At 39.8% G+C, this 23,734-nt stretch overlaps 1 protein-coding gene across 1 annotated transcript in view; it reads right to left on the bottom strand.

Annotated features, from left to right (window-relative positions):
• kcnh8 (potassium voltage-gated channel, subfamily H (eag-related), member 8) overlaps positions 1–23,734 on the bottom strand; it is a 37,936-nt gene that overhangs the window by 4,383 nt on the left and 9,819 nt on the right. Inside the window, exons 4-11 of the mRNA XM_088009951.1 lie at positions 20,698–20,825; positions 18,542–18,779; positions 18,271–18,428; positions 13,988–14,044; positions 11,589–11,793; positions 9,607–9,816; positions 6,404–6,603; positions 3,424–3,673 (exon numbers count right to left, since the gene is read on the bottom strand). Of these exons, the coding sequence (XP_087866077.1) occupies positions 3,424–3,673; positions 6,404–6,603; positions 9,607–9,816; positions 11,589–11,793; positions 13,988–14,044; positions 18,271–18,428; positions 18,542–18,779; positions 20,698–20,825 (1,446 nt within the window). The remainder of the gene's footprint in view (positions 1–3,423; positions 3,674–6,403; positions 6,604–9,606; positions 9,817–11,588; positions 11,794–13,987; positions 14,045–18,270; positions 18,429–18,541; positions 18,780–20,697; positions 20,826–23,734) is intronic.

The following is a 23,734-nucleotide window of genomic DNA, read 5'->3' as shown; positions in this document are numbered from 1 at the left end:
CATTTTGAAAATCTATTACATAATTTTCCTTCCTCTTTACAATTATGCTGTTTTTTTGTTTTCCCATTGCTTTCTCTAAAAACCATTGAAGTTTTGGGTTAAAACATGTAAAATGTGAAAAGAAACAGGATTTAAACATTGGCAAGGCAATGCTCAACGAAAGGAGGAGGAAAGTTGAAAAAAACAAAACAAAACTTTTTTTGTCAAATACTAAATCAAAATCCAAAACATAACAACCAAAACAAATCAGACTATGCAATATGTTATAAAACATATTATATTAAACATCTAGAAGTATTTGCCAACTAAAATCCCTTTTTCGTCTAGAGTATGTCTGCAGGTCTTTCATTCTGTTCGCCAATTAAAATCAGCACCATAGCAACAGATGTAAGCATTTTTTTATGTTTTTATTTTATTTTTTAAAAATTATTAATAATGATTAACAATGTAACCTGCCAATTAAGTTTTGGTAGATATTTCAAGCCCAGCTGATCAAGAATAAAGAACTTGAACCAGAAAATATTTATTTTGTTAGTTTCAGCAGATACAGATTTAGATGTAAAAAAAAAAAAAAAAAATAAATAAATAAATCACTAATGTTAACTCTAACTAATTCTCATATTTGTGAAGTAGCCTCATCCACAACACTTTTATGAAATGTAGCAGTTTGGGTGGAGTGAATGTGACAGCTGTTTTTGTACAAATGGACTGAAGGCGAGGCCCCCACCACCCCCCTCCCCCCAGCAGCGGTAATGTCCCATAAGAAGTGATAAATGATTCATTAGGGTCATTGTGAACTATGAGGGCTGCTAAATTACAGCGGCGCAGCTGAAGGAGCGAAAGTCGTGACTGTTCTTATTTCAGCCCGCTCCGTCTCTATCCTCCTGTCTGTCAGATCATTTATTGTCATATTACTTCACTCAGTCCTCCTCTCTCTTCCTTCTTTCGTTTCTGCACCCCCCGCCCTCCCTTCTCGATGACTTCCTCCTCGCTTTCCACCCACATATTAGTTTTCCTTCCTTTTCTCCTTCTTTCCCTGTTAAACTTTCCCGTTTTTTTTGTTTGATTTCCGCACTTCTTTATTTCTCCATTATGCTCGTTATTCTGTTTTTCCTAATACATACCTCACTTATTTTTTCACCCATAACTTTGCTGCTCTTTTCCTTTCATCTTCATTTCGATTTTTTTTTTTTTTTTCCCCGTTTTCTCATCTTTACTCTGTAATTCGTCAGCATCTGCCCAAAGTTAGTTTCATCTATAATTAATCTGCGTTCTTTCTTGTCTCCTTTGTCTATGTATTCACGATTTCAACGGTTAATTTGTTATTTACCTCTCAATCAGCCCTTTCGTCCTTCATTTTTTTAAAAACAGTTTTTCTTTCTCTGTCAGACCATTTTTTTTTTCTGATGACCCATGATATCCAGTTTCTCCCCTTTCAAGAGTCCTTCTCCTTTCTCCTTACACATCATCATAACCTCACTTGTTCTCGCGTTGCGTCTACTACGGGCTTACAGATCTGTAACTATGGGCTTTTGTTTGGACAAGAACCATTTGGGGCCGGAGGTTAAAAAGAAACCTACACAAACTCATCCACAGTGGAACAGGCTGAGACACAAAGAAGCAGCTTTGTCCTTCGGCGAAACACTCCATGTCACTCCAACCTTCTGCACAGTCAGCAGACAATGCTATCTGCCTGTCAAACCCACACACACACACACACACACACGCCTCCACCCACCCAATCAAATACACACACACACACACACACACACACACGCACACACACACACACACACACACGCCTCCACCCACCCAATCAAATACACACACACACACACACACACACACACACACACACACACACACACACACACAACACACACACACACACACACACACGCCTCCACCCACCCAATCAAATACACACACACAAACACGCACACACACACACACACACACACACACACACACACACACACACACACACACACAGAGAGACACTACCATGAGGCAGTTTGAGGGCCAGCAAACATCCTAACAAAAGCACAGTTTCTTCCTGAAGGTGTACCAACATGCAGCTACTGTCAGACACACACAGAGAGTCATGTGACAAATACAAGAATCAACAAGTAAACAGACAGTGATGGAGGGAGCTTCACATTTAGATGGTATTCGCACCACACTGTTCCCATATTGCTGTGTAGCTCTATTCAAAAGGTCACCGGAGGAACGATGTCACTCAGGACGAGAGGTGGTGCGACAGCAGATGATAGTCGTTCAGCAGAGGGTCTTCTGTTCTTTTTGTTTTTTGTTTTTTTAACAGATTTATCATGCACACAAAAAAAAGAGACCTGAACAGTGGAGCAACTGCTTCCCCCCTATTATTTAGCCAAAAGAAATATAATCGCTCCCTGCAGTCCAACAAAGGCGCGGCCTTCTGGATATCACAGTGGTTTTTAAAAACACTGGATTTTCACTCCCTCTGCCATACTCCTTCCCTGCTCTTTAAATAACCGCCAGATCTCGTAACTCCTAAATAGATCTGAATGAAAAGAAAAAAAAAACAAAACAGTTTTTCTCTTCACACACGAGAACTAAACAGAAACTTAAGTTCTAGGGTTTTAGTGCAGCTTCACTCTAGTGTGTAGTTTAAATGTAGTTTAAAATTACTTTTTTATCATGTTGAAAAAGAAACGAAATTAATAACATTTTCCTTTCTTATTCTTTCATTGATCATAAAGAGTGACTGGTTAGTAGTAGATGTGATTTTCTCCCTATAATCTATAACAGACTGTTAGATTTTATTTTTCTATTTTAACTTTTCTGCAAAAAAAAAAAAAAAAAAAACAAGGAACTCTGTTTTTTTCTTCTTCTTCTGAGTTAGTGCTTCAGGTGACATTAACTTTTATTAATGAGAAACTGAACTAATTTAATTTGGTTCCCCAGTGAAGCTGCTGGAGTTATGGAGACAATAACTAAAAGACTGTATGTTTTATTTGAAAAGTTAACTTTTTCTCTGTACTTTTCCCCAGTTTGGGAATTCTTGATAAAAATTTTAACAAGGTTTCATATAGAACATCTAAAATTAAAACGCCATTCATTTTATGACCAGATTGCTCGACTGGATATTTGCAGGCCTTCTTGAGACCTTGTCTGCATTTTTATGTTGCTTTGCGTAAAAGTCCTTTGAGCACCTTCTGCAGAAAATATTCGTAAAAAACAACAATATAAAGTTGATGTGTTTTTTCCTATGGTAGACATCAGAACTTGCATATTAACCTCCATTCACTTAGTTGAATTTTGTGTCTAAACACTGAGCTTAACTACAGGATTTTATAAACTCAAGTGCTATGATCTTCTTCAATTACACCAAGAGGTTTTTTTTTGCTTTTTCTTCCCGCTAGCAGTTCCACTTTAACCTACCTAGGATGGCTAACACCATCCCGTCTTTCAGCACTTCCATGGACCCCGAGCAGACGAAGAAGACGGCCTGCAGAGCGTCGCCCTGTCGGAGGAGGTACTCCCCCGGGGTGCAAAAGGAGGTCTTAATGTGCAGCGACAGCGAGCGCAGGCAGCCGCGGCTGGCCGAGGCAAACAACGACAGCTCCAGGATCTCCTTGTTGAGATGCATGGTGATGTCGGATCGCAGCTCATCCGGAAAGTCCTTTAGCAGCTGTGGGGACGATGAAGGGACGAGGGAAGGCAGGTGGGGAAACAAAAGAGAGGAGGAAAGAAAGTGTGACAGTTGTGAAAACACCACTCTGCAACTCGGTAATTGAATTTTTTTTTAGCCTTCGCTGGTTTTGTTGTTGTTGTTTTTTTGTTTTTTTTTTGGATTGCTAACCTCTGAACACAATTCATGCAGCTCCTATAACACAAAGCGCAGTCCACAAGACTGCGTCGCATCGACAAACGCACGATTTGCCGAGGACGGAAATCTGTCGTTGGATTCCTTCGGTGAGTCATCAGAGCCGGCCTTACTTTAATCAACAGGCCCATCTTTAATTCATCTGTCTGGGATTCATCAGCATCATCCCTCCGTCCGACCCTCTGCTCGGGATTCTGACAGCTGTCTCGCAGGCCCGCGCAGCCCGGAGAGGCGAGTTACTATCAGACCACTGACAGGTTTCCCTGGTCTTGTCGGGAGAATGTGTTATTTATTGCTTGTGTGGTGAAATGCCACAACTCGCTAATCTTCATGCTTGTCTTTTGCTCGACAAGAAAGATAAAAAAAATAAAAAATAAAATAAAAAATGACACAAAACACTCAAGTTTGTTCAAGGAAAATGTAATACAAACCAGAGTCGGGTTGTGAGTTGAACCTGTCACACCAGGATGACTCTTGCATTATGTGGTTGGTTAGTTATTATAGAGTAAAATGTGGCAATAAGACGATAGCAGCTGGAAAAAAAACAACAAAAAAACATCAAGGATGCTGCAACGTGCTCCTTGCTCTGTAGAAGTATCGATCACATTATCAGCTTTTGGATTAGCTTTAATGTGGCATCTATGTGAGAACCGTGTGAATTATCTAATAAAATATTGATACTGATTTGCTATGCAGTCTTTATCTAGAAGTAAGCCTGGAGATTTTTGAACAGCGAAGGTTTTTGGTTTAAATTCATAAGTTTACATAAGAAAGCCTCACTACAGTAGATTGATTCTAACTTTTATGGGCAAAAACTTAAACACAGAGCCCCTAATAGTCAGTTTAACAATTTTTTTTTCTTCTTAGGATTCTTTCTCCGAGTCAGCGCAAAAGTTTATTTTTCTCATAACCATAAAAATAACCTTCAGACATTTTTTTTCTATCCTTCTTTAAGGATCTCCAAATTATTATTTTTGTTTTTAGAAGAAATAAGTAGAAAAAAAAATCAGTTCAGCTCTGAAAGTGAGGGAGAAACAATTTTTCAGAAAATGAATTTAGAACATGATGCAGTTGTTACTAAACTCAGCTTTCTGCAGATGTTTTTTTGGTACGCCAGCAGTCAGTTAAAGCTACATACGAGCCACAAAAGGCCTTCTACAAATACAAAATATTAGAAAAAAAATCCCTCTCATTTGCTTATTAAGGCTGAACAAAACTAAATTGAACTGTGAATCGTAAGAAAAACTTTGACAATGATAAAAAAAAAAAATACAACTAATTAGAATTCAACAGATATTCGGCTATCTATGTAAAAATAGATCATGAAAAAGTCAAACTTTAAAGATGGTAGTTACAAAATAAAACATTTTTAAATATCTCATACTATTAAAACTTATCAACAGACAGGATGGGGACAAAAGACTTCTCTTTTGTATTCAAGTGTTTGACTTTTTGGCTTTCTTTCAGAAAGAAGGCCCGGGTTTTTATTCACAACATAAATCAGTTTTGTCTGAATCAGCTCAAAGTCTGAAAGTTGACGTTAGCGCCTCTTGTGGCAGAAGGCACCATTACAAAAACAAACCCTTTTCATTCACCTTTGATCATGAGGGTTAATCATGATCATGATTGAGTATAATCAATACTCAGATTATTAAACACACATGGAAATAGGCTGCAGTTCAAAATCTTGATAAAACATTATGTCTATCTCAATTAAGTTTAAGATTTTATCTCTTTCTGCCATTTATCTCCATAATGCATGGAAAAATATTTATCTAAAATTAAATATACATAAAAAATTGGGTTATTTTGGAAGTAGAAACATGTAAACACAAGAGAAAAGCACAACTGATCAAATTTTGAACATCACCAGATTTTATTTATTTTTTTGTAAATGTTTTGGGGTTAATTTTAAAGTACAATATTCTTATAATGAAAGTTTCTAAAGAAAAAGTTTTTGCCTCAGAAAATGTTCACTTTCCACTGTGGTAAGTTTTTAGGCTATGAGAAATGGAAGTTTAGTTACTCTGAAACTGGGTAAAAATACAGTTTTAACTGACCTTCAGCATTTCTCTACTTAAATATCAGATTACTGAATACAGACAACAAAAGAACATGAATATTTTACACTTTCTCCAAACTTTGTCCTCACAATGAATCCCTAAAAGTTTGGGATTACCTGACACCTGCTTTGCAGCCGACTTGAGTTTTTGTGCACGTCTCCTGACCTTAATTTACCCCATTGGTGACTCATATGCATAGAAACCAGGTACAGACCAGGCGAATGACTCAGTGACTGAAGAATATTCAGAAAACGTCTTGGTCTTGAGAAAATCGTTCAACTATTTTTGGTCTCTGTAAAAAAGAGGGTTCAAGTTAACGAGGCGGAATGCTCAACTCCTTCCTTAGTATGCAAGGAAACTGGAGGAAGCTGTTTGAAAAACTAGTTTTCCACAACTTTGCTTTGGCTTTGCACTATAAAACACTTACTCATGCTAAGCCGCACAAATAAAGGAGACAGTTCCAGTCCTATACCTCGTTGCAGTCGATTCCGTTATTGACCGACCAGGTTGTCTGGAAGTACTCGAGCATTCGCTGCTTGAGGCTCTGTGGCAGGTGATGGACGCGAATGAAATCCTTCAGGTCTTTGGTCCTGGTGTGGTACTGAGACCAGCGGGAGTACATCCTCTGGATAATGGCTGTCACATTGCCAAAGACCAAGGCATGCATCAGTGCTGCGGGTAAAAGCAGGGAGAAAGAAAGAAAGAAAGAGGATGACGGAAAGGTGGACAGGAAGCGGATGATGGAGAACAACGACGATTGGAACATCAGGAAAGTGTCATTCGAACAGGAAAACAAAAAAAAACAAAAAAAATCCAAATTCTATTTTAACAACATGAAAAATATATTTCTTACATTTCCAGACATATGTCAATTACACTGTTTCCTATTGGTTCCAGGACTTCTTTAAATCAGGATGTCATGTTTTGTTTTATGAGAGCCTACTTCATGTAGTCAGAGAAGTTCAGAAGTCCTCTAACGAATGAGCTCAACGTTTCAAAACGGCTTTTGAAATTTCTCTTTTGTAAACATTACTCGATGATCTGAAAGATTAAAATTAACAGGAACAAAAGAAAAATGTCTGTTCACCGCACTTCAGGTGCACAGCAGGAGCAGCGGAGGATAAATCTTCTGCTTGTAACCCTACATGTTTCACGTGTTTAACTCGATTTTTATACGATGAAATCAAATGAGAGAAAAGCCAACTATTAAATTTACATTTATATCTCGCGTAAAGGAAAGCTCGACGTCGGCGCAGCATGGAGCTTATTTGATTGCGCAGACGAACGCTGCCCTTCCCGCACCCACAGGTGATCCGTTCTCCTGATCTCATCGAGTTTGGAGCTGCAGCACAGCTGTGTCACCAGAGGCTGGACGTCAGGGAGTCATCGGTCCAGCTGGGTCAGTTTTCTTACAAAGTGAAATTACGCTGACATGTCGAAGTGGTGACCTCAATAAAGATACTATTTAACTTCTATAAAAGCTACGGAAAAAAGGTGCTTTTATTGTCTCGGTTTGCATCGGGAAAAAAATAAATAAAAGTCCCTTTTTTTAGTTTGACAGACAAACATTATCAGCTATTACACAAAGGAGCTTGTGACAATAATATGAAATCAATGATGTAAAGACAAAAACAGAATAACCGCAAAATGGTGAAAAGCGCTGTGTTCTGTTGTTCCGACTTGTTGACTGTCTGGTTTTCGTGGTTTCCTGTGTTTCTTCTCAGGTGCTCATTATTTTCCATCCACTCCTCCTGACAGGTGGAGTTTCTCTTTGCACTATTTATGACATCTATATTAGGTATGACTATTTCAGACCATTTCCAATAATTTAAGGAAGTGCCATTTCAAACTGCTTAAGTTAGCCTACTGGAAAATATTCTTGCTTTATGTAGCTTCCATTTAAACTTTAAGAAATAAAATGTTATTCCTTAGGATAATATTCTAAACTGCACCCTAAAAAATATAATTCAAGCATCATAGTAATTCATTTGCATAACTCATCTAAGTTCATTGAGGTTACGCTCCACAGTAAATATGAGCAGGTGCTTCGGATTAGTTTTCACTCCATGTCTCCCCGCTGGGAATGGGATGTATGTGAGCAAACATGGGGATGTGTTGTATGTGTGTGTGTGTGTGTGTGCGTGTGTGTGTGTCTTCTCCTGCTACTGCCCTCCGGCAGCCGGGGACATTTAGCATTTAGCTGAAACAGAGAGGAGAGAGTATCCACCGGGAAAACCTTGCAAAAGTGACTGCCAAGAAAAAAAACAAAACAAAACAAAAAAAAAACAAGCTTATTCTGTCTGGTTTAAACTAGTTCTGTCCCCTCTGCAAAGTTCTGCATAAAAAAGCCATATAATGGAGCAGAAAACCAGGGGGGGAAATAAGGAATAGGAAATCCAATTACATGCTTCTGAAATTTTAACTAAGACAAGATGAATTAGTGTTATTAACTTGGTTTTACCCATTACTCTTTACAATGAAGTCTCATTTTGAAATTAACTTTGAAGGAGTCATTTCCAAAAGACATGCGTCTTCACGCACAGCCCCATTCAAAAGTATTCACACCCTTTAGGACTTTTTCCACATTTTGTTACAGTCAACAGATCCAAACCACTCATGGCAGATTTTGGTTGGATGTTCATGTTTGTTTTCCTGCTGGAAGCTAAACCTCCGCCCCGGTCAGAGGTTTTTCCCTATGAAAAGTACTCACCACTTTGGATGAGCAATAAAAGCTTTTATTGCTTTTATCGATTAATCACGATCAATAAAATTTGGCTATTTTGACAGAAATTCTTTTTTTTTAATTTTTTATTGCATCTACTGGTTGGGTGTGAATATTTATACCATAATGTATTTTATGTTACATAATTTAATTGCCATTATTTTATATAAACCAGTTGTCACTTTAACATCAAACAGGGTTTGTTTATATGTTTTGCCAAGAAAAACCCCCAACTAATTTTGTTGATCATGATGAATTTGTAAAAGCAATAAAAATGCTAAAACATTCAAGGCAGTGAATACTTTCTATAGTCAGTGTAGCTCCATTCATCTTCCCATTAGCTCAGCCTAGCTTCCCTAGATTCAACATGTGTGTTGGGTCTTTTTAATTAGCATCATTTTTTTTTTTTTTTTATGAAACTTCAATGACTTTCTTCTTGGTACTCTTCCATAAAGGGCAGTTTTCAAAGGCTGTGGCATTTAATTTTTTTTTTTTTCAGCACCCAAAAGTTGGATCATGTTTTATAAGTTAAAATGGTTTTAAACTTCTCCACAACTTTATCCCTGAGCTGTCTGCTGTGTTCCTTGGTCTTCATTATGAGTTTTCTCTAATGTTCTCGAACGAACCTCGGGGGCTTTCACATAACAGATTATATTACACTCGGATGGACCAAATGTATTAACTAGATAGAGATAGTTCAAAGACAGTTGGTTGTACTTGCAGATGTGAAAATAAAGGGAGCTTAACACATATGGATGCCATACCTTTCAGACTTTAGCGTGGAAAAAAATGCAAAATCCACAAATACCGTAAACTGCTCTTCGCAATTGGTATTTGCCCCAACATATGTTAAAAATTTCAGGCTTTAATGAGGTAAAATGAGAAAAAGATACTTCACAAAGCAACACACACACTCTAAGGAGTGGAACTGATAGCTGACGTTTTTTGTGTACCTCCGATGAGCATGATGCAAACAGAAAAGATCTTCTCCGCGTCAGTGTTGGCGGACACGTTGCCGAAGCCCACGCTGGTCAGGCTGCTGAGGGTGAAGTAGAGGGAAGCGATGTAGACGCTGCGGATAGCGGGACCGCCGCCAGTCGTGTTAACGTCTGCCATGCCGGCATATGGAGACTCCAAACGCTTCCCGAGCTCATGGAGCCACCCTGGTGAGAAGATGAAGACATGTCGAACGTTCATTGCTTAAAACAATACAAACGCTTACGTTTTGTGACAAAGGTTCGGTTTTACGCAAATTCCCAGGAGGCTTTACACAGCAGAGCTAAACGTGGACGCAGGCTCGTCCAAAAAGCGTCGCTTCTGAAGTTTCGTCAGCCGCGTCCGTCTCCCGTTTATGCACTATTCGGAACAAACCGAGCAAATTCCAGAAACAAAGCAGATGGTTGGAGAGCATTCGGTGCAGAATGGATCCACGGCAGCCGATCCCACGAGACTCTGTCGCTGACACTGATGAATGGTAATTGGGAGGAAACACCACACCACCCGCTTCACTTCAGCACCGACTTCGGCGTCGGAAGTAAATAATTAGGACACGAAGCATTAATCCCGCCTCGCGCATGGACTTGTTACTTTATGACACTGAACGGCAGTAATTGGCATAGAGAACGAGATAATTACGAGGCATTGTGGTGCATCGATACTGACCGGAGATCAGCTCGGCGGGGCTCATTACATGACTGACCTGGAGGCTGAGGGGCCGAGCCGGGAATTGTCTGTCATTAATTATGAAAAGAGTCGAGAAAAATCACACTTAACTCAGTTGTTATTCTCAAAGGTTTCGCTCTCTCACACATTTTTTATTCAATAACTACTCGGTGGGGGGTGTGACGGGATTATTGTTGCTTCTGAAAAGGATAGTTTGTTGAGTCGCTACAGGGACATTTTGCCCAGAAACACTTTCCCTGTACAACATAAATATACTGCTCAAAAAAATAAAGGGAACATTTCACTTTAATTTTGTGTGTGGCTCCAAATCCAGGCCTCCATTGGTTAATAAATTTGATGTCCATTGATGATTTTCGTGTGATTTTGTTGTCAGCACATTCAACTTTGTACAGAACAAAGTATTCAATGAGAATATTTCATTCATTCAGATCTAGGATGTGTTATTTGAGTGTTCCCTTTATTTTTTTGAGCAGTGTATATTGAAGTATGGATCACGAATAATTTGTCTAATATGTTCCTGACTCATTGAACACTTTCCTTTTAAAAAACTTTGTCTACAATCAATGTCTGCGTATGTCATTTGAGGATCTTTTGGGAAAGCATATGTATTTTATTGCACAGTTTCATGTAGCTTTAGCTAGTTGATAACTTGAATCCTTTTGTGTCGATTATGGAAAAGCCCAACTACAACCAGTCGCCTTTTAAACAGATGTGTCAAGCCGAAGAGCACTAAACGCAAAAGCGCACCGCATATTTTTTTTGTACAAATGTTTGAATCTTTCTTTATCATTTTGCTCCCAATGAACAATTATGCAGTAAGTACTTTGCGTTCGTCTACCGCATGAAATCCCAATAAAACACGCTGAGGTTTGCAGTTGTTCTATGACAAATTGTTAAAGCAATTAAAGGCACTTGTGGCAATAATGTGCCCCCTGAGACAATATGCTAAAAATACAAAGTTTTCTTCTTTCTGAAATGTCTCAGTTTGCCATATTTTGGATTGTAAATATCCAGACTCCAAAAAAAAAAAGAAAATGCACGGTAATGATATTTTTAATAAGTGTCACGGCCGTGGCAGCAAAGGAGCAACCGTCTGCTGCTGATTATACTTCAATTCCTAATAGGATCCCTGCAGCACTGAAAGGAGGGAGTTTAAAACTCACAACGAAAAAAAAAAAAAAAAAAAGATGCTTATTTTAATTTGGGAGCCCGGGGGCTTCATTATACCCCGGCAAGATTTTACGGTGTTTACCGATGTCCCAGTTGTAGGCGTTGGCCTCCATCTCCATCTTGCCAATGATGTACCAGATGCAGGCCATCCAGTGGGCCAGAAGGGCGAACATGGACATGAGGAGGGTCAGGACCACCGTGCTGTGCTGCGAGTAGCGGTCCATCTTCTGCAGCAGCCTCAGCAAACGAAGCAGACGGACGGTTTTCAGCAGATGCACCACGGACACCTGTGGGGGGAAAAGGTATTTATCTGAATGCGCACATAAGATAGCAGTTTTCGTACAAGTCAGTCAAAAATGTTACCGTGACAACCTTTAATCCCGTTTGCAATAATCTAAATATTATAAGATATTCATAAAATTATTCTTTTTTTATTAACCACGGAGAGAGAAAATACACAAAAAACTAATATTCACATGGGAGAAATATTCTCAGCAAAAAATAAAAATACTTGGGAGAAAATTCACAAAGAAGTGAACTTTACAGTTTCTTTTATACAGATTTGCATGTGCTTTTTTTTTTTTTCAGATTGTACCAAATACATACAGATGCAAGAACAATCAAATCCGGCAGATGGGAGCAATCTGAACCAATTATTTTTGTTAGATTGCAGATTTACACCCACAAACGCAGCAGACAGAAGGAAAGCGATTATAGCTACAGACATAAATGTTTTACTTCATCAATATCTCAATAACATGAGAGTTTCGTCCAGCTGAAAGAACGAATGGTGTTTCTATGCGTTTTCTACGTCTTTTGCCCAAGATCTGATTGTCTAAATGACGTTCTTCAACTTTCATGACAGCAATTGTGGGTAACTTGCTGACAGCATTAACGTTTGAATGTTTACATCCAAACAAGAGAGTGCAAAAAGTCTAACTCCGACATCAAAAGACCCGAACCGACTCCCGGTGAAACGGTGGGTTAAACGTCCTGATTGTTTTCCCTCTGCAGGCTTTGCAGCATACCTGGCTCTGAACTCTTGTTTGGATCCCTGCTATCTCTGTTTGGTCTGTGTGGGCTCCAGCTGCCGTGTATCTGGCAGCCGCTTCTGCTGCCAGTCTGGTGAAAGTGAATTTTTCCTCAGCCACACTTCACTCCAGCCCATCTGCCAGGCTCTCGGAGTAATTCATATTCACTCCCACAGAAACAAGGTGCTGTCTGCAAAACTCCGTGGAGTTCCTAGGAAATCTTGGCTAGCCGCAGCCTGCCTGCCTGGCTTGGCTTTGCACAACAGCATCCTTCGCTAATAAGCTTCTCGGATCACCTTAAAGCGTCGCCACCGACGACGACCAAGATTTAAAGTATGAAACTTTTCCACACCTCGTAGTTAATTATTTAAATTCCCCAAAGAATTATTAATTATTATTCAGGACAGACTTGTCCAGCTATTTTTTAAAATTTTTTTTTATGTTTTTGATCAAACTTTTCTATAAGATTTTACTCAAAGATTGAATTAATTGACCCGAATGCCTCAAATAAAATAACAGCGCTAAATAAAAGATAAAAATTTTACGTCAAACATAAATTCCACAAATTAAATCAAACAAAAAACAAACTTTGTTCTCCACTAATTTCTATAAACTTGCTCTACTGACTTTGACATTTAACGAAACTAGAACATACACCAGAGAGCTTGCATGCAAATGTTACCATTTCTTGACAAAGTTGCAATAAAATAAGTTGGTTTTTCAGTTCCTTTGACAGGTTCGGTTAAAAAATATTTCTCTCAGGAATAGAGATTCTGTCTAAACAAACCAGGAATCTGACAAACATGTTCTGAAAGAGGAGCAAATTGCTGCCGTGTCCTTTTTAAACATAAAAAAAAAGCAGAAAACCAACCTTTTAAACAGAAAAGCCAAACACGACAGCATCGTCTCAACAGCTACATGGATCTTTAATTAGAACTTGACAAACGCTTGAACGTTCCCACAGCATGATCTATAAGAAGACCTTTTCTGATGGAGGACCCTCATAAAAACGCTAATTAAAGCAATCAGGCACTCATATCAAGGAGTGTTTGTTTTGTTTCTTTTTTTACTTTATATTCTCACCAGTCGGAATTATTTAATCAACCTACTTTGGTCCTTTGATACGTTCTTACTATTTAGACAGAAAATATTAAGGTCATTTTACCTCTTCTCTACTTTTCCATCAACATGAAGGAATTATTGACTTAAAGCGAGCTCCTATTTTGTGCTGAAAAGTTACTTGTAAGTTAGTTTTTGTATTTGAAATGTGCTCAAATACCTGCAACTAGACCAAAAACGCCTGGTAAGATGTTATGTTTTTTGCGTGGCATATCGCTCTAAACATGATGAACCTCAGGGTGGAACATGTTGGCGGTGCCAGCAGAACAACAAGGACCTTTTCGATCTCTTAACCACAGATTCAAATATGAGCTGATGTGAACAGTTGTACCAGAGCTTCCTGCTCTCCACGTGTCTCCAGCATGCCCCGTGGTGCTTTTGCACATTTCTGCAGAGAGAAATAAGGGATGAGTACACCGCAAGGGTAATGAAGCCTCCTACTGAGCCGTAGGGAGAAGCTCCATCTCTCCTCCGCCATCTATCACCGCTCTGAGTCCCACCTATGGAGTGAGCAGGCTGTGCCACGTCCCACTCACTTTCCAGCAGCATGAAAAGCATACAGGATAACGTACCGAACACGGATCGTGTAAGACTCGTCTCCTTCAACTTCTGCCCTCCGTCGCTTCAATGCCACCCTCGTCATTCAGACTGTACTGTGTTTTTTGTTTTTTTCTGTTCATCAGGTGTGAAATTTACTTTTAGCTTCCCGACTGTTTTTTTTGTTTTTTTTCTTCAGTCCTTATAGGTTTAGATCTGCATCCTTGAGACTCCGGCTTTACAGAAACTCTCGTTATTTCTTCTCTCGGAGCCATGCCTTCAGCTATACAGCTGTGCCACAACAGCACAATGGGTCAAGTTTGTTAAGTATTTATTCAATAATTGGAGCTGTACTGGGCCAGTAAACCTCGACTTGGCCAATATTTGTCTCCAGAGTCAGAAAGGCAATGCAATAGGTGCTCTAACTGCAACATGTAATATTTTTGCATCACTCTGTTAAACAACTTCCATGAGTGGAAACCATAAGAAATAAATCACTTTTATTGCATCTAAATAAGTAATGATTTAAAGAAATTCAGCTGACTTTTTAATTGTTTTCATTATTGTAAATTAGCCTCCTATAGTTAAATATGTATTTCCTGAATTGTTTGTGAAATTTGTTTGTTTCCACAATTTGTCATTGTAGTTAAGAAAAAAAAAAAAAGATAATCATGACAAAACAAGTCTCAGCCTGACAGTTGAAAACGTAAAATGTATAAATTAATAATGGCTTTACAGTAAAACAAAGCAAAACAACAAAAAATGGGGGAAAATAACTTGATGACAGCCTCCAAAATATACCAGGCAGCAAAAAGGAAAAGAGACATGAGATCACAGAGGGATGTTGAGGCCCCGCGGCTCATTGTGAGTGAAATATGGCTTCAGGTTTCGAGCAGGACAATCTGACCGGTCCATCCTTTGAGGGGATGGGCAGAACCTCCAGCAATTACACCCAACATCTCTGCTCTCCCCAGCAGCCACAGATGGATCTATGGCCCAGTAGCCACAAATCTAAACCTGCTCCACTGGGAGTGTGTGGTATTTCCATAAATAGACTCTGGAACCAAACTGGTACCTTTTGCCTGGAGCAGCACCCCCCCTGGCCCCCCATCAGCTCAGCTTCCTTAACTACTAAAAATAACGTGTTTTTTTTTGTTTGTTTTTTCTCTGCTTTTTTTCCCAGCAGGATGTTTTAAATAAAAATAAACTGAACTTGTACAGCATTTCAATATTTAAAATCCTTCTTACATGCCGACTCTAAAAGCAGCAAACCACTGCAAAGTTTTCAATTGTTTTGCACAATGCAGTGATTGTCAAATCATTAGGCAACACTATAATTCCCACAGCACAAAAGAACCGCTCTTTAAAGAAAGCTGGAAGTGAATTGCACGTGTTTTCATGTTACCAAATATCCCACAGCCAATAGTTGTATTACAAGTTAAAACAATTGGACACTGAGGTAAATTTGGCGCAGAGAACTTTCTGCAGATGCAAGACAGTTTCAGGATGTCACGTTTCGTTCTGCAACGTCCTTAAAGACACGTCGGGTGAGTGTGTTGTGAAAAAACCTGACTGGCCAACCTAAAGTCCCAACCTCACCACAGTACCTTTTGGGGAGTGGCGACTATGAGCGCGACCCTTTCAGCCAACATCAGCGTCTGACCTCACAAATGTGCTTACGGAAGAATGGTGATAAAATACACATAATCACATCATTCTTGTGGAAAGCCTTCCCAGATGATCTGCGAAAGATTGGACTATAATATCAAGAAAATCCCAAACAATTAAGAATGGGACGTTACACTTTGATTCCAAGAGAATTTGCTCATCTGTGTGTGTGAAGGCAGATGAGCAAATTCTCTTGGAATCAAAGTGTAAACTGATAGAAATCCTTTGACATGTGCTGATGTTCAGCTCTGTTGCATTTTTGTTTTACAGTTTAGCTTTTGGATTTCTATATTCTACTACTGCCTCACTTCACATTTCACTTCTAAACCATTTTCTTTTGTTTAATCCCACAAACATCTCATCTCTTTGCGTCTGGTCTGGTCTTGCTTCTGGTCACATTTCACATGGAATATGCGCACAACAAAAGTTGAACTGCCTTAGGTTTCCTGCAGTATAGTCCTTTCTTGTTCGTGCATTTGATGAAGTGTTAGCCTCTTTTCCAAAGTGCTCTCCTGGGCCCTTTAATTAGAAACCGTGACCGCATGTATCATTCTGAATTACTGCTCCCCATCCACAGATGTGCAAGTCGGCCGTCCGATCCGCACAGACAACTCTCGCGTGAGACAGATGTTGCATAAATTCTTAAGTACAAAAGCTGTTTTTGGTTTGGTGCAATAAATGCAGGGCAAAGTTTTCTTCTTTTTTGATTTCTTTTTTGTCAAACTTAAATGTTTGAAACCATAACAATATTGTAATATCAACCAAATAGATGCGATTAAAAAAGGAGATGATTTCAAGTGATTAGATTTCTAAAGGGGAAAATAACTAATCAAACCAAACTGACCCTACATGAAAAGACAATTGTACCCTCTTAAATATTGAATTAAGTGCGATTAAACACATACTTAACAGGATCAAAAGATGTTCAGTCGGGTAAATCCCTTTTCAGAAAGTTAGCATCAACTGGCTCTCCAAACCCAAACAACTTTTGACAATTGTCCTGTTAGGACATCAGTTTATGTTCACCTTTCCTAAGCGTCTAATTATTTGAAATGAAGCTGAATTGAAAAGTCCTATTCTGATGTTTTTAAGTCGTATTTCTTCCCATTGTGACCATAAAACCTTTCTCTAGCAGGCCTTTCACTTGCTCGTGTGGGTAGCTGCGGATTTTAGTTGAGCTTGAAAGGTGTCGATTTGGAGCACCAACTGTGCCAGTTTTAAAGTTAAACCCGCTTCGCTTTTGACACAAACGCTGACGTCAAGTTTTTCATTGAGGCTATTTACTTTCCCAGAGCTGAGCAATTTCCATTCCGTGATAGTTTGAGTCAGACGGACGAGACGTGGCGGACACATTCAGGTGTGTCAGAGGAAGAACGATCCAGAATTCACATCAAAGCCTAACTTAGACGTAAATAAAATAAATAAAAAAAAAAAACTAGCATTAGACTTCTGCACTACATAATTATAAATCCAACAGAACTGGTTGGTAGATCAAAAATGACAAACATGGAGAATATTAAAAATTATAGACCAAACGAAGCTTTCACATCCAAACCTTTTCTTTCTGCCTCCCCTCAGACTAACAAACCTGTATATAGAGTCAGCACCATAAATACTAATAATGCTTCTGATTACAATAATTATAATAATTAATCTATTTATAATTGAGTGGATGCCTGAGTGCATCCTTCCAGTACATACCAATTGTTGTTGAACATTTTGATTCACTCTATAGTAAGTAAATGGCAGAGTCAAAGCATCGTTTTTTGTTTTTTTTTCCTAAATTAGGGACCAAACAGTAGAAACTTCTAAAGGCAACCAATCAAAAGCCAACTGTAGTACCATGTTTCGATTGGCTAATATCTGTCACCCCGGGGTAAGACACAACACTCTTCCTAATTGCTCCAGATCTGTGTTTCATCCTGCTCTCAGCTGCTCTTAAAGGGGTGGGGGCCGCGTGTTTTACTGAGGAAGGGTAGAAAAGCGTTTTAATGATGTGGGGCTGTTTTGGTCGGCGCTCGTGCTCCGTGCACGATGTGGAATCAATATGCCAAATCAAAAAAATATATATATATAAAAATAAAGGCCTTGGGGCAGATCTGGAAAGCAGCACAGCTGACGATTCTTGAAACTGTGTAACTCTTCTCAGAGACAGCACAGTTAAAGGCTGCTGTTACTGGGCAACGCATTAATCGTGACAACTTTTGTTTTTTTTATTTCAAAGTAACCTTGAAAGTTATTTGTTTTTACTTACTTTCCTTTTCTTTAAAAAAAAAAAAATCATTCTTTGCTCCATGTTTCAGCTGCTTTCTTCGCCAAAACATTTATTTAAAGCCACTGCTTGTAACCGAGACTGAACAGAATCTAAAAAAGGAGGTGAGGAAAAACAGCATCCAGTCGGGAACTTACCACGCTGACTTTGACCGCGTAGAGCAGGTCAAAGGGCAGTGCGGCCACCAGGTCGATGATGAACCACGTCGTCAGGTAATGGAAGCATATCTGCCGAGCGTCAAAGATTACCTGGCCGGACTTGCTGACGAAAGTGGTGCGAAAATTAAAAATAATGTCTGGTGTTAAAAAACAAACAAAAACAAAAAGTAAAGAGTTTGGTTATCCTAAAAGCTGCACGCTAGCTCATCATCGGTGTAAGTAGCGAAGCGGCTGGTAATCTGCAACTAACCTATGATGAAGAGAATCTCCACACCGATGTCGCTGACAGTGGTGCTGCGGGTCAGATCGTCATCGTCGCCGATGAAGCACACGTTGTAGGGCACTGTCACAGCAACGTAGAAGGTGGCAAGCAAAATCAGCCAGTCCCAGCCTGCTTTAAATGTGCTGTAGTGAAGCAATATGAATTTGGACTTCTTGGCGTCTGCAACCTTGTATTCCGGTAGAGCAGGTGGATCTCCAAACACGTTCTGGGCAACACAAGAAAAATGACCTACTGTTCAGTTGGTGAAAAAAAAAACTACAAACTATGCAATAATGTTCTATACTCCTTAATGAGGTACTACATATTGAGGTTAGTATTTGAATTGGAACTGGCTATTGGCTATTAAAAAATAAATAAATAAAATAACCCTTCAGGTTCCTAAAGGAAGTTTCTGAGCTGTATGCACAAGTGACAAACAGTGCATACCTTGTCTGCAGCCAAAGCAGAATTTTAATTTGGAAAATGAATAAATGTAGCCCATTCCAAAGAGACTCTTCACCATCCAAACATCTCAAACTTATAACTTTCCTTCCTTACTTTGGATGAGTTTGTTGTTTACATGGTGACTACTGTGTATGTGTATCTTTTTGTGATTCACACTTCCCCTGGAGGTATTTTTTTTCTCTCTCTCCACATAATAAAACTGACTCGCAGGCACAGAATTTCTGGGATAAAATTTGAGTGTATAAAAACAGAGCAGCAACTCCAGATTCTCATTGTAAAATCAGCTGTTTTACACTCATTGGATACATAATAACTATGCAACTTTTACACTTCCAATAAGCTGTGACTGTCATTTCAAATTCTTTCCTTCACTGTCCGGCTTTCTGATAGAGTTAATACAGCCTTAGTACGCAGTATTTGTTCAAAAGCTGCACGCTAAGTCATCAGTGTTTAGTCGCCTTTCGATAGGCCCTGTGTTCGCTTGACGCCCCATCAAACTTTCTCCTTGATTCTCCAGCTTAAGATCCTTCTGGTTCCCTTTTCAAAACACTTCAAGGAAAGGATAAGTTGTATTTTTTCTCTTCTATGCTTCAATTTTTGACTGGAAGACCAAGACAACAGGATCCCTACACTGTGTCTTTGGGAAGACTCCATATTTTATTTGCGTTTTCCCATCGATGCTGCACAACACGTTTTCAAACTGCTGCTGTCAGTTTTTCTTTTTAGTAAACTCCACTGCATGTGGTTTATGAATCCCAGAGGGATGTTACACTCCGGTCTGAGGACAGGCTAGATCTAGGTCGTGAAACCATTGCCAGTCATTAGTCTGGGTCATAAAACGGAGTAGATAAGAAAACCAAATGCACAGAGGATGCAGGTAGTTGAAAAAAAAAAACAGTGTTTACTTAATAGAATGAGGAAAAAAAAGTATAAAAATCAATGTCCAGGTGAAAAACCCACCAGGTTCTTGCACCATACTAGAGGTGACAGTGAGAATTGACTAACTGAGAGATGTTTAACCTGGAGAGTTGATTGCTGAACAAGAAGCAGGCGGTTGATTAGAAACAGGGTGCAGCTGTGACAGAAGGAAGGAGCTGAAGTTGAACTGAGGAAACGGGATAAACACGCGGGGAATGTGGGAAACAAGGAAACAGAAATCAGAAAGGTAAACAAACAGGCGCAACGCAACATAAGAAACGATTGAGATCCAAATCAAAAAAGTGATAAGAAAACACAACAGCAATGGGGACACAACTTTTCAACAACCGACATGACACACACAGAACTGTAACTAAAGTCTGCCATGATGTTTACATTTCAGCAACACATTAAAAACAGGTTTTACAATCATCTGTGCCGTGGTTTGGTGAGAGCGCTAACTAATTCACACAGTCCCGTTTTGAAGGGGAAGACAGGCAAGTTTAAAAAGCAATAGTATTCTGTTGTTATTTTTAATGAGGCACTCATGCTAGCATTACAGCCCCTTGCATCCAAGCTGTTTAATTGCTGTTTGTGGAAGCGCTAACATCCAGACATCTCCCACCTGTCTGCCCTTGATTTTGTCAACGGCGCTTCAACGGCACCGCCAGTGCTCCCCTTTCTCCGCACGGCGACCCTCGGCCTCGTTTGAAAAGACCTTTTCCCACCCCGCGTCTGTTGTTTGCGCAACGTGACGATACCTTGTTGATTTTAATCTTGCTCTTCTCCCTGCTGTGGAGGTGACCAGAGATGTGGTAGAGCACGGTGCTGCCCCGCAGACGAGTCGAGCTGAATGAAGAGCCGGTTTTCACCCTGCCGCGTCGTCGCTCTGTAAACACACACACACAATGTTGGTGCTACACACCCATCTACAACAACATCTACCCCCCAAGGTTAAGTCTTGATGACTGAATCAGTCATTACGCTTGATGAAAAACACATAATATTCTGTCCTAAATAGGAAAACATGAATATTCAAAAGGAGAATAAGTAGTTTGTTTATACCAACAAAAAAGAAAAATGTGTTAGAGATGTCACCTTTGTACAGCCAAAAGTATATTAAATTTTAGTCACGTAGCATTGGCCAATAATGCTAATGCTAACTCAGTTTTCTGCTTTTAGGGAAAAGGTATTTATGTATATTATGTTGTATTTACTGTGAGTAATTATAGGGGTGTGAGCTGGCAATCATGCCCCCATGTAGTTGTACTGCAGTAGCAGATCGTCAGATTGTGCAGGAGTGATGAGTTCGGTCAGAGGAGTGGGGTAATCACAGAAAGCACATCGCTGCCGCTCAGTCCGGGCCCGTTTCGTCACTGATCACTGAGCCAACAGGAAGGGACTGAGGCCAGATAGGTTTGAGAAATTGGCTTTTTAGACAATAACATCGCCAAAGAGCAAAAGTAAAATCCCTTTGGAAAAGTCCGTGCGCTAACTGTGGGTTTTGTGTGGATCCCAGACAAGACGAGCGGACAGGGGCCCATCCATAACACGGTGCTCCCTTGGGGGGACGCGCGGCTACAGGAGAACGGAGACTGAGACGCGCTTATTTTTTTTTAGATCTAGTGAATTTCCCTACACTCCTATTGCTTTTCGTAGGGAGGGGGTTTGAGGAGAGGAGTGAGTGTTGTTGTGTAGGAGGGGGCAAATACATGTAAGAGTCGAAAGCTGAGGCGAGAACGGACAGTTTCTGGTAAAAGCAGCTGGAAGAGATGAGAAATGGAGGTGATGGAGGAAAAAGGAAGTGGGGGAAAAAAAAAACTAAGCAGAGATGGAGGCAGCAAACAGTGAACATGTATGACAGAAAGCGAATCAGGCTGGTACAACAAATGCCTGCTGAGTGCAAAGATTAGGTTTCTTTCTTTCTTCCGGTTAATGCCCCGAGAGATAGCTAAGTGGGTCACGTGTGAGGTATCCCCGGCTTGGGTGGAAATGCCCTACTAATGTCATTTTTGCAGTATGCATCAGCTGAAATCCCCGTCCAAAGATGAAAGATGTAAAACGGCAATCAACCTGAACGATGGAAAAAATAGTGAACGCCAGGCGTCAGACTGCGATGCTTAAGTTCATTAATCATTATAATGTCTGCTTGACATCAAAAAATTCAAATTATGGTGAGGTGAGTCATGTGGAAAAAGTAGGACGTATTTTTCTAACATATTTTGGCATATGGGTATTTCAAATCAAGTTTAACTATATGGAATAATTCAAGCAATGCAAACAAAAACATTCAAGTCTGCAGATTCTCTGTGAATCTGCAGATTGCTGTGAATCTGTGCTTTATATTAAGCATCCACCTTGCACCAACTAATATAGGATTTAAAGCGGTATCAAAGAAATTGTAGTTCTGTCATTTCAGTTTAAGAAAAACAGTTTGCAAATGGAGGGGACTAAAAATGACTGACATCAATAAAGTTCACGCCGAAAGCGGACGACACGGTGCTAAAATGTTCTAGTGTCATCACAGGACCTACAACTGGCTCTTGGTACTGTAGATTTAAAAGCATGTGCCTATTCAATCTGAATAGGATTGCACAAGTGTCACTGTCATTGGAGTTGTGCAATAGGAAACCTTAGCTCTCTAAGAAAAACATGAAAGCCCAAACAAATATAGGATATTTTAAACCTGGCAAAACAAGTCTGGTTTACACCAAACAGCAACAGGCTGCTTGAAGGGCTCTCATTTCTGTCTTTCTTTTTTTTTTCTTTTACAGTTATGTGTCCTAAAAGTTTTGACTTTTTTGCTTTAGTGTGTCACCCAGTGGTTTTGTAAGACTTGGTACAAGACTTCAGATGGTCTAAACCCAAAATCTTCAGCCAACCTGAATTTTTGCTGTTAGAGCCCAGCAGCTAGATGAGGACAATTAAAAGGGAAAAAAAAATGGTAAGGAGCCGCTAAGATCTTAAAAGAAGTAACCCACAAAGATACCACATATAAAAATATGTCAAGCATAAAACAAGTCTCTGAAGGACTTTCCTTCTACAAAGACGTATAGACTATTCATGTACTTAACATTTATGCATGCTTGCTTTACAAGGCCATACAGTGCATATAAATTGCACATCTGAGAAAACGTATATCAATCATCTAGTTACTCATCTCCGCCTCAGTGATAAATATTAATATAGTGTGTGCATGCACACACTCACACCTAAGGAGAATTTATACAGCCCAATTTACCTGACAGTCATGTTTTTGGGTTGTGGGAGGAAGCCGGAGTACCCAGAGAGAACCCACGCATGCACAGGGAGAACATGCAAACTCCACGCCAGGAATCAAACCCAGGACCGTCTTGCTGCAAAGCAACAGCTCTACCAACTGCGCCACTGTGCATACCCTTATGCACAGTCCCTTACTGATATTGATCAAACTGCTAAAATAACACAATGAAAAACAGCAATGAACATAAAAAAAAAAATTCCCCTCTCACCCTCCGCGGGTGGTCTCTCTCTCTTTCATCCTCTGAGCTCGGGTCCTCTACCAGAGGCCTGGGAGCTTGAGGGTTCTCCTCCAGTATCTTGGCTGTGCCTAGAACTGCACATTTCTGGACTGAGATGTCTGATGTTGTTCCTGGGATCTGTTTTAGCCACTGCTCCAGTTTGGGGGTGACTGCCCCGAGGGCCCCGATGACCACAGGCACCACTGTGGTCTTCACCTTCCAGGCCTTCTCCAGTTCCTCTCTGAGGCCCTGGTATTTCTCCAGTTTCTCATGCTCCTTTTTCCTGATGTTGTGGTCA

This window comes from Poecilia mexicana, unplaced genomic scaffold (genome assembly GCF_051168715.1).
Source record: "Poecilia mexicana isolate PSO_F unplaced genomic scaffold, ASM5116871v1 scaffold_11, whole genome shotgun sequence".
NCBI classification, from domain to species: Eukaryota; Metazoa; Chordata; class Actinopteri; order Cyprinodontiformes; family Poeciliidae; genus Poecilia; species Poecilia mexicana.
This window is presented reverse-complemented; position numbering and strand designations above follow the sequence as displayed.